General features: G+C 44.4%; 1 protein-coding gene and 1 pseudogene across 2 annotated transcripts in view; one reads left to right on the top strand and one right to left on the bottom strand.

Moving 5' to 3' along the window:
- LOC310987928 overlaps window positions 1-12085 on the bottom strand; it is a 198261-nt pseudogene that overhangs the window by 123986 nt on the left and 62190 nt on the right. The window lies entirely within an intron of this gene.
- On the top strand, window positions 2030-9301 carry LOC310987217 (protein NLRC3-like; the record flags this gene model as incomplete). Its single annotated transcript, XM_083973407.1, has 7 exons — window positions 2030-2079; window positions 2265-2343; window positions 2478-2703; window positions 2857-4648; window positions 4762-4935; window positions 5027-5200; window positions 8770-9301. 7 exons carry the CDS (start codon window positions 2030-2032, stop codon window positions 9299-9301), a joined length of 3027 nt encoding a protein of 1008 aa, XP_083829533.1.

Raw genomic sequence — 12085 nt, 5'->3', positions numbered from 1 at the left:
AGAATAGTTTTTGAAGAATCTGCAGTTACTGCCTTTTTGCTTGGTATGGTGCCACAGTTTTGGCAAGTAATACAAAGCAAGAATACAGTAACTGCAAAATAGGGGTAAAACATCAAATCAAATATGATAATTAATATGTACAAAGAATAAGCTAATACAAAGTAACAAAACTGCCTCATGTCCAATAATCTACCTACAACTACTTAGGCTGGACAACAGGATAACTTTAAAGTCATTTTTCTCAGTTCAGAACTCTGCGTAGTTGTTACTGCCTTTTTGCTTTGTAGGGCAGTGCGTGTCTCCCAATATGTGTCCCCTGTGTTCCTTGTTTTTTATCATGTAAAGCACTTTGAGCTGTCGTGGGAATGAAAAGTGCTATACAAATAAAGCCTGATTGATTGATTGATCATCGATCAATACTGCGTGTCACTAATCAATACCAATACTGCCTATCACAGATCAATACTGAACACCTCATGTTGTTATCAGGGTTTTCCTGAGACTTTGCTGATTATTGATTTTCCAGTATTTATCAATGTTCAGCATCAGGTTCTTCACAGTAACTGACTACATTTAGTGCAGTGCAGTTGTGAGGTATTTGTACTTCCCTTGAGTATTTCCTTGTTGTGCTACTTCCTGCTTGTACTGCAGCTCATGTACCTGACAGGTGAAGCTACTGGTCACTTTCCAGCTGCAGGTTGTAGATTAAAAACACTGTCTCTGTGTCCCCACCATTCATGTCTGTGGTTACACACAGCAAACACTCTGGTTATTGATTATTGGACACAAATCATTAATATTGTTCTGAATAACCTTTTAGAGCTGCAACAGTTCAACATTTTTCAAGCAGAAATCTTCAGTTTTCAGCCTCAAACACTGAAGATTTCCTTGTTTTCTTTTGTAAACTGAATATTTTTGTCTCTTTGATTATTGCCATAATAAAACGAGACATTTGAAGACGTGGCCTCAGACTGACACGAACTTGGAGGCATCTGTGTTTTCTGACATTTGATGGAGCAGACGATGAAGAGTCTTTTTCTCTCTTTGATTTTCCAGTGAGTGAAATGACTGAATGTTGTGATAATGAAGCTGAGAGGTGAAATAAGTTTACTACCTACACCGCGACAAACTTTGCATTCAAAGTGCTTCACGTAGCTAAGGTGCCTAACATGTGAACACCTGCAGTCCCTCCACTCTTTTTCGTGGTTTCCCCGTGGATGGTTTAATAGGAACCCTTTTTTTTAATACAATGTAAAGGATTTTATTTTACCCAAAACGTGCTTTCAGACAAAAACAGGGCACAAAAAACAGCAGTGACCTTGTATAGTAGGCTATATGAGGCAGCTCATTACTGCTGCTTACCTATTGTATTTGGCCGATACATCTGGTACAACATAGAAACATGAGTCACAGTTCTTCTACTGTGTCTTATTTTAAACCTTTATGGTTCAGTGGGAGAAATAAACTGCAGTAAAAACACCAGTCTCTCCACTCAGATCTGCAGCTTCATGACGCCATCTAGTGGACTGATAGTAGAAGTACAGCAGCTGATGGCAGCTTCCTCTTCCTCACTGCTGTGTGACTGCATTCAGCTGACACTGATATGAAGCAGAGAAGAAGAGCCAATCAGTGGAGGAGCAGCTGGAGACATGATGGACATGTGAGCTGCTGTGCACATGAATGATGTGTGTTTCCTCTGCAGGTGAAGCTACAAAGTGTGTGTGAGCTGATGTGGATGTGACCTCAGCAGCATGGATCAGTGTGAGGACAGAGAGGAGGGAGCCCCTCCCTCTAAAACCACTCTGTGTGGGGGACATCAGGGCCAGACCAGAGGTCAAAGGTCAGAATTAAAACTGTCAGACTTTTCTCTCTAAAAGTCAGTTGTTGTGTTTATTAAACGATTGAAGATATTTTTCATCAGTTTTTCTCCAACATGCAGATTTATCAGTTGTGTTGTTGTTTCAGGATCCAGCAGCAGAGACCAGACTCTCCTGAACCCAGCTGTCTGTCTTTAAAGAGCGACTCGTCAATGGGAAAGCTCATTGAATTTAAAGGAGGACATGGATCAGCTGATCTAAGGTAAGCTGTAACTGACAGTCAGACTCAGGTTATTGTAGAAATGAACCAGTTTGTACGACATGTTGTTGGACCAGGTCTGAAATCAAAGTGTCTCTGTCTGTTGTGAACATCCTCAGGGGACATATAAAGTCCATCTTGTATTATCTCTCTGTACTGATGTTCACTTGACACTGATTCCTCCACAGAGTGGACCAGGAGAGCTCAGAGGTTCCCAGTGGTCAGTCTGCCCAGCAGCATCAAACACACCTGGACTCCATGTTTATGGTGGGTACATGTCCAACAGCTGCTGTTACATCTGTTGTGTTCACCATCATCTCCATGCTGCACTTTGACACCAGTGGATTGTCAGTCTGTCAGGTTTTAGTTTGATGCTGTCACTCATAGAGTTTCTGTTCCAGCTGCTGGAGGAGAACATGGTCACTTTTGTGAAGAACGAGCTGAAGAAGATCCACAAGTTTCTGAGTCCAGATTACCCAGAATGCTCAGGGAGTCAGAGGGAGGATGAGGAGGTGGTGGACGGTGAGGATGAAGAGCAGAGGAGCATCAGAGAGGCGTTAGTGAAGATCACAGTGAAGCTCCTGAGGAGCGGGAAGCAGGAGGAGCTGGCTGAGCGTCTGCAGAGCAGTAAGAGGATTTCTGTAAAGATTCAACATGATGGACAAATGAGACGTTCACTGATATCAACATATGGAGGGAAACAGGTTCATATAGTCGTTATTTAGAGGAATTATCATGTTATATTTTCTTATTGGTCTGATTTCTTGTGTTTTCATTCAGAACATTTTGCTGCAGTTTGTCGTCGTAAACTCAAATCTGCCCTGAAGAAGAAGTTCCAGTGTGTGTTTGAGGGGATCTCTAAAGCAGGAAACCAAACCCTTCTGAACCAGATCTACACAGAGCTCTACATCACTGAGGGAGGGGCTGGAGAGGTCAATGCTGAACATGAGGTCAGACAGATTGAAACAGCTTCAAGGAGACCAGACAGACCAGAAACAACCATCAGACAAGAAGACATCTTTAAAGCCCCACCTGGAAGAGACCGACCAATCAGAACAGTGATGACAAAGGGAGTGGCTGGCATTGGGAAAACAGTCTTAACACAGAAGTTCACTCTGGACTGGGCTGAAGACAAAGACAACCAGGACATACACTTCACATTTCCCTTCACCTTCAGAGAGCTGAATGTGCTGAAAGAGAAAAAGTTCAGCTTGGTGGAACTTGTTCATCACCTCTTCTCTGAAACCAAAGAAGCAGGAATCTGCAGCTTTGATCAGTTCCAGGTCGTCTTCATCTTTGACGGTCTGGACGAGTGTCGACTTCCTCTGGACTTCCACAACACTGAGATCCTGACTGATGTGACAGAGTCCACCTCAGTCAACGTGCTGCTGACCAACCTCATCAGGGGGAAACTGCTTCCCTCTGCTCGCCTCTGGATAACCACACGACCTGCAGCAGCCAATCAGATCCCTCCTGAGTGTGTTGACATGGTGACAGAGGTCAGAGGGTTCACTGACCCACAGAAGGAGGAGTACTTCAGGAAGAGGTTCAGAGATGAGGAGCAGGCCGGAGAGATCATCTTCCACATCAAGACATCACGAAGCCTCCACATCATGTGCCACATCCCGGTCTTCTGCTGGATCACTGCTACAGTTCTGGAGCAGCTGTTGAAGACCAGAGAGGGAGGAGAGCTGCCCAAGACCCTGACTGAGATGTACATCCACTTCCTGGTGGTTTATCTAAAACTAAAGAAGGTCAAGTACGATGGAGGAGCTGAGACAGATCCACACTGGAGTCCAGAGAGCAGGAAGATGATTGAGTCTCTGGGAAAACTGGCTTTTGAGCAGCTGCAGAAAGGAAACCTGATCTTCTATGAATCAGACCTGACAGAGTGTGGCATCGATATCAGAGCAGCCTCAGTGTACTCAGGAGTGTTCACACAGATCTTTAAAGAGGAGAGTGGCCTGTACCAGGACAAGGTGTTCTGCTTCGTCCATCTGAGTGTTCAGGAGTTTCTGGCAGCTCTTCATGTCCATCTGACCTTCTTCAACTCTGGACTCAACCTGATGTCACAACAACAAACAACATCTCGGTGGTCGATTAGAGACACATCTACACATTTCTACCAGAGCGCTGTGGATGAGGCCTTACAGAGTCCAAATGGACACCTGGACTTGTTCCTCCGCTTCCTCCTGGGTCTTTCACTGAAGACCAATCAGACTCTCCTACGAGGTCTGATGACTCAGACAGGAAGTGACTCACGGTCCTGTAAGAAAGCAGTTCAGTACATCAAGAAGAAGATTGAAGAGACTCCCTCTGCAGAGAAAAGCATCAACCTGTTCCACTGTCTGAATGAACTGAATGATCATTCTCTAGTGGAGGAGATCCAACAGTCCCTGAGATTAGGACGTCTCTCCACAGATAAACTGTCTCCTGGTCAATGGTCGGCTCTGGTCTTCATCTTACTGTCATCAGGAGAAGATCTGGATGAGTTTGACCTGAAGAAATACTCTGCTTCAGAGGAAGCTCTTCTGAGGCTGCTGCCAGTGGTCAAAGCATCTAACAAAGTTCTGTAAGTGTAGAGATAGTTGGATTTATTCATCATTATATAAAACACTTCTGTCTTTTCAACAGGACAAAAAATAAATTCCTTTCTTCTTTAATTCCTCATGATCATCTCCTCAGACTGAGCAGCTGTAACCTCTCAGAGAGAAGCTGTGAAGCTCTGTCCTCAGTCCTCAGCTCCCAGTCCTCTAGTCTGAGACACCTGGACCTAAGTAACAACGAACTGAAGGACTCAGGCGTGAAGCTGCTGTCTGGTGGACTGAAGAGTCCACACTGTAGACTGGAGACTCTCAGGTGAGGATCCATTAAGCTGTTTATCTGATGACACTTGAACACACCTCCAGGTGTTGACAGTGGTTTCCTGTGTGTTGTTGTGTATGTTCAGTCTGTCAGGATGTCTGGTCACAGAGGAAGGCTGTGCTTCTCTGGCCTCAGCTCTAAGCTCCAACCCCTCCCATCTGAGAGAGCTGGACCTGAGCTACAATCATCCAGGAGCCTCAGGAGTGAAGCTGCTGTCTGCTGGACTGGAGGATCCAGACTGGAGACTGGACTCTCTCAGGTAAGGAGAGGCTGCTGCAGCCACACACACTGTCTGATAGAGGAGGAGGAGCTGGAACATTTTCTATGGACCCGGTCACACCTGGTCACACCTGGTATTAACATCTGTCTCAGGTGATTGGTGCATTGATGACATCAGATCTGATCACTCAGACCATATCCAGAGGTGGTGTAGGCCACAGTGAAGCTCTGCCCACTCCACTGACGTCCTCTGTCACAGTCTGACTCGTCCCAACACAGTTTATACTGAAGCCAAAATGTGTTTCTGTGCAGCTTCCATCAGTCACAGTGATGAACTACTGGGATTAGGAGTTTCTCCTCATGACTTCAGTGTCTCATCATGACTCACTGTTTCATATTCAGGAGAAGAGACCTCAGGGATTAAACTGGCTGTTGGCAGCTGTGCTCTGAGTCGCTCCAGATGTTTTTTTTAAATCAGACTTTATTTCAGAGTGTATCAGGAAACATTTCAGCTGCAGCTGGTTTAAAGTTATGGTTGGTAATCATGTTCAGAAACACTTTTTGTTCTACTTGGTGAAATGGTCCTTCTATCCTGAGAGTAGTCAATACATTATGTGTTCAGAAAAATGAACGAAAATAATCAGACCTCTGTGGCAGCTGCAGGACTGACAAAATTCTGACCAATCCATGCTTTTTGCTCCGAAAAGGAAAAACCAATCAGATGCCTTCATGTCTGGTTCTGCCTATGCCCAATCAAGCTGCCGTCTCTCTTCCTCCTCTCGTGTGCGCGATCAGAGTCTTCACCCACGTCTGCGTAAAGGTGAAGGCGTGGCTTCAGAGAGAAGTCTGAGGAAAGGGGCTGGGACTTTTGACATGTGTATTTTCAAAATGTGGCCAGATAGAACTGTTGTTCCAGAGTCTCCAATCCACTCTGTCTGATATTGATGATCAATAGTCAGCTCAGTCTCTCTGAGATCCTGATCTTGTCCTCATGAGATCTGTTGTTGTGTTGAGGAGACAGTAAATCACAAGTGTGACATCCAGATGTCATCACTGTCCAGAGGCCTGGAGCTGTCAATCAGAAGAGAGTGAGTGTAGTGAACAGTGTAATAATCAGTGTTTGTGGCTGAATGTGTGTGTGATCAAACAGCTGTTTTCAGACAGTAGACTACAAGAGTAGCAGCTTGAAACAACAGCTGAGTGCGCTGAATGAAAAAAATACGAGCGCCGTCAAGCTGGATAGAACGAGCGCGTACCAGACAGGAAGTCGGGCACAGAAAAGGCGAGAGAATCCGGTCAATTTTCAAAATAAAATAAATGATGATTAAGTTTGCTTGTCCGTCTATAAATATTTGTCAGTTGTGTCTGCACACAAGTCACACATCCATAGGCTACATACAGCGCTAGAGACAGACCTGTGTGTGTGGAAAACTGAGTAGCCTACAGACGGGTCGATGTTTGACCGGCGCGGAGAGAGCAGGAGGTGCTGCGCCTCCGCGGGCAGTGTGTCCGGGCTGCCGGCAATTAAAAAAAAAAAAAAAAAAAACTCTGCTCAGCTTTACGTCGCGCACAACAACAACAACCAACAACAACAACAACCAACCAGAAAAAAAAGCTGTGAGTGAAACTGTGACTGAGCAGGACTGTGATGGTGACGAGGCCTGTGTGTCGTTTTCCTCCCTAATTGTTTAATGGACAGTAACTACAGTATTATCTTTTGCACTTGTATAGGAGTGTGTTACAAAAAAACAAATTGATTTACAGCTTGTTGTTTATAAAGCTGCTGTTCTGTGTAATTTTTGTGCATGAGCGTCTGTCAGTGAATACAGATTGTTGCGAAGCATTTCCCTCCTGTGATTTTAGTTATGATGGGAAAAATATGAATGACGTCATCAGCGACTAGTCAACGTCGACTCGACTTTCATAACATTAGAGTCGACTTTAAAAAATCTGAAGTCGTGCAACCCCTACTTTGTACGTATAGATGTGTGTGTGTGTCTCGTGTGCAGACGCAACTGACAAATATTTATAGGTGGACAAGCAACAACTTCATTACCGGCGATTAGTACCGTCGCGGTGTGGCAGGATGCAGTGGTTGTAGAGCGGATCAGGGGTCGAGTGTGTGACCGCACGGTGGACAGAGCTGTTTGAGTGTGTGGTGGATGTAGGCCTGTGTGTGTGTGTATGTTAAGGTGAAACCGATCAGAGTCTTCACCCAGGTCTGCGTAAAGGTGAGTGCGTGGCTTCAGAGAGAAGTCTGAGGAAAGGGGCTGGGACTTTTGACTTTGTATTTTCAAAATGTGGCCAGATAGAACCGTTTTTCCAGAATCTCCAACCCTCTCTGTCTGGTCAGATATTGATGATCAATAATCAGCTCAGTCTCTCTGAGATACTGATCTTGTCCTGATGAGATCTGTTGTTGTGTTGAGGAGACAGTAAATCAGCTGTTTTCAGACTGTGTGTGTGCTGCTCAAACACGTCGTCTGACTCCAGATCAGATGAAGCCACAAAGTGGCTCCTTAATGAAAGTCTCCAGCAGCTGGAGCTTCACTTCCTGTCTGAGTCCATGTGCTCTGAGCTGAGCCTGCTTCTCTCTGCTCTACAGTTTCTCTGCTTCCTCTGGACTCTGACTTCAAGTCCAGTAAAAATGTGTGGACAGGTTTGATGGAGCTCAGGACTGGTCCTGAGGACGGCTGCTTTGTTCCACATGATGTGACTGATCTCAGTGAGTCAGTGTGTTGCAGCTGATCTGTGTGAAGAGCAGAGAAGAACAGAGTCATTGATCATGAGATCCTGATCCGTCCTGTCACTGTGATCAGATGGTTTCTATTAGAGCTCCTTCATCCACTCACTGCTGCTGTGGCTCCTGTGGAAACCTGCTCACAGCCTCATTCTTCAGCTTCCTGTGGAGTTTTCTTCAAACTAACACAAGTTGTGTTCACACTCAGTGTTTCTCACTAAACTCTCTGTTTCACTGAGCTCTAACAAACGTGTCTTCTCCTGTGCCTTTCTTGGTATATTGTGGGATATCTGGGCTGGTGAGCTCCACCTGTTGTGTCTTCATCTTATTTGCTGTGACGTGTGTTTTGCAGCTTGAGAGTCAGAGAGTGAAAGTGTGTGTCTGACACTGCAGTGACATCACATGGAGAAAACACATGATGAAGTGTTTCCTCCTCGTCTCCTCCTGCTCTGTATCATCACTAGATAAAGACTCCAGCTCCTTCTTCTCTGTGCTCAGTGTTCATCCATACATACCAGCCTCCATGTGAACACAGTGATAAAACAGTGTGTGTGTGAGAGCCATGTAATGTCCATGTGTGCATGCTGACAGAGAACGTGCTGCTCTGACCCCCCTCCTCCTTTCAGGGTGCAGCCTGCTGGAGTCCAGTTCGGTCCGGGGAAGTGTAAGTGTGTTTTTACTTTGAGCAGCACATTCAACCATCTTCACACTGTCACATCACTGACGTCATGAGTCTTCATCAAACTGTCAATAACTGATCACATGATCAATAACTGCAGCTGTGTCTTGTTCTCTCCATCAGATTCCTGTCGACTCACAATCGACACAAACACAGTGAACACAAACATCAAACTGTCTGACAACAACAGGAAGGCGACACATGTGGAGGAGCATCAGTCATATCCTGATCATTCAGACAGATTTGACCCGTGGCCTCAGCTGCTGTGTTCAACTGGTCTGACTGGTCGCTGCTACTGGGAGGTCGAGTGGAGAGGAAACGTTGATATATCAGTGAGTTACAGAGGAATCAGCAGGAAAGGAGGCAGTGAAGACTGTGAGTTTGGACGGAACGATCAGTCCTGGAGTCTGAGCTGCTCTGATGATGGTTACTACGTCAGGCACAATAACAGACGGACAGACATCACCTCCTCCTCCTCCTCCTCCTCCTCCTCCTCCTCCTCCTCCTCCTCCTCCTCCTCCTCCTCCTCCTCCTCCTCCTCCTCCTCCTCTGTCTCTAACAGAGTAGCAGTGTATGTGGACTGTCCTGCTGGCTCTCTGTCCTTCTACAGAGTCTCCTCTGACTCACTGATCCACCTCTACACCTTCAACACCACCTTCACTCAACCTCTGTATCCTGGATTTGGACTCTGGTTGTTTGGCTCCTCAGTGTCTCTGTGTTGAGTGAATCAGAGTCTCCTCCTGTCACAGAAACCTTCTCACTGTTGAACAGACAGTTCAGTCTCTACATGTCTGTCTCTGTCTCTCACTCACGTTTTCACATTCATGGATTAAATCAGTTGATTTTCTAAACTCTTCTCAATGATTCTTGTAAACTTCTTCCTCTTCCTTTAAAGGGGACATATTATGCTCATTTCTGCTTCTTGACATGGTACCTTGATGTCTAAGAGTAATGTTAGTAACATGCTTTGGTCAGAAAATCCAAAAAATTGAGCACAGCTGGCTTCTACCCACCAGTTTCACAGCCCTGCTCTAAACGGTCGGTTTAGAATCTTCGCTCTGGTAGCTGAGGTAACCATGGTAACCATGGGAGCGAGGGCTTGAATATTCACATCACCCGGCTTGTGATGTAATAAGCCGGGTGAAAATTAAAACGGCTTGTTTAGAAACACATTTTCTGACTATGGCAGTTTACAAAATGTTCACGTAGTTGTCAAAACTTATGTGGGGTGAGGAGGCACTCTGGATACGCAAATACACATACTAAAACAATGAAAAAGTACGTTTTGCATAATATGTCCCCTTTAAAGATGGAAGCGTCGATTATTACAGGACAAAAACCATGGTGACTTTTACTCAGCTGCTGATGAAGGACGAGGCCTAATATCACCAAGCTAAAAGTCTCTGAGCCGCCAGCGTCACTGAGGAGAAAAACACATTTTAAACAAATTCACTGTTCATGTTCAACTTTACAGGCTGTTTGTGAGCTGGTCACAGGTAAACAGACACAACAATAAACACAACTGGAAACAAACATACTGTTGTAGAGACGCTGAATATAATGAATTACATGTGATTTATTTTTCTTTGTGGTTTTACTGAATCAAATAAAACAATCTGAATCAGTTTATGTAATGTGCATTTCCTGCTGATGTGGAGCAGCACAAAAACCATCAGCTACTAATCTTACCAGCTAATGATTTTTTCTGTTACCATGACGCTGAGTTCATGACGTTTGTAGATTTAAATTTATCTTGACTTTGAGACTGATTGTTTTTTATTATATATGTCTATAATTATTACCTAACTGCTGTTTCTTGGAAACTGGAGCCAATTAACACTCAGGACTTCATTTTCGTTTATTAGTGACCATTGATTGGTTCATGGATTGTTTGGGATTTGATTGGCCGTGCACATTCCTGTTTGACGACACATGGTTGTATGGTTTCAATCTGACACAATAAAATATGAAATAAACATGAACTCATGTTGAAGACCATGTTTTTTATTTGGCACGTCTGACTGTAGCAGGTGACAGCAGGTACGAGTCGTTTTGGCTGCTGGGCGGAGTGATTTCAAAAGCACAAGTAGTTCCAAGTATTTGCTTCATGTGTCGTAATGTTACATAATTATACATGATTATTTCAGAGCGTGGTGAATGTGCAGGTCACAACTTGTCCACCTCCATTGTGTTCACTGAGCAGCTCACGTCTCTGCCCCGCCGATCTCAAAACAACATGCACCGATAATTAAAAGTGATGAACCTACTGCTATGACTATAGGGAATACGGCAATAGGAGAATTTGCCAAAATGTTGAACTATCCCTTTAACACATCATCACCCAGTTCACAAACCAGTTCTGCTAACATGAAACTGTGGTCATTAGATGTTAAACCGTATTTATCCCAGTAAATGTCTGAGACGAGCTACGGATAGCATGGCTAACACGGACCTAACCATGTTAGCAAAGTGAATCGGTTTTTCACATTAACTTTATATTAACTTGGACATTGACAGTCTCGTGTTCTTCGGTCAAAACACACAGGTGGGGGGGGTATAATCAGTGCTCTTGTGGAATATAGGCTACAACAAATTAAATAAGATTTAGACATATTCAGAAAAAAAAAAAAACTTACCGAATCGTGATATCAGCTCCCTCTGGTCTGTTAGCACCGTCGGACGAGTCACAGATTCGGTGAAATGAAAACTGACTGAAATTAATTAACTGCCAACTGTACCTGGGCTATCTATCATCCACATGTATTAATACAAAACTGACTTAAAGGTGAATGCCAGCCATTTTTGACCCCTAAATCGTTTCCCTGATGATCACCCAGTGTTGGGGGGAGCAAAAAACGCGACTACAATTGATGCAGGCAAACCGGAGTTACACCATGGCTACCTGGTGCTAGGGATAACGTTAGCAACAATGCTAACCCATGGAGGCAATTCTTTCAACCACAACAAACACTGAAAAAACAATCAAATCTCTATGGCACATGGCTGGAATGGTTACATGCTGCTATTCCGACATGCCGCTATTTCGACATTGACTTCTAATTGTCGGAATAGCGGCATTAACATTATTTTTTAAGCGTCCCACTATTCCGACATTTTTTTTTTTCATTGTCGGAGTAGCGGCACTTTACTATTTTTCAAACATTCCGCTTTTCCGACATTGATTGATTACGTTATAGTCAGACGTGTTCTGATTTATTTTTATTTTTTCATCTGAGACACTGTTTCTCATACACAAATATATAGGCCTATTAGAGAAGAAAAAACATACCCTTTAAGATTAAAAACACACCGGCAGCAGCGCACACTGATCTGACCCCCCCCCCCCCCCGCCTGTTGTCTTCGTTGTCACTATGTTGTCGCTCCACAGAGCGCACATGGCTAATTAATATGCACGTGCTGACCATATATGGTTGTGTCTAGGCATTCTTGGATCCAGTTATCAAAGTTGAGGTGCAGAGTTGTGCACGCACAGTTTGATAGATCTG

Source organism: Trachurus trachurus (genome assembly GCF_905171665.1).
Source record: "Trachurus trachurus genome assembly, chromosome: 6".
In the NCBI taxonomy this organism is placed as follows: Eukaryota; Metazoa; Chordata; class Actinopteri; order Carangiformes; family Carangidae; genus Trachurus; species Trachurus trachurus.
This window is presented reverse-complemented; position numbering and strand designations above follow the sequence as displayed.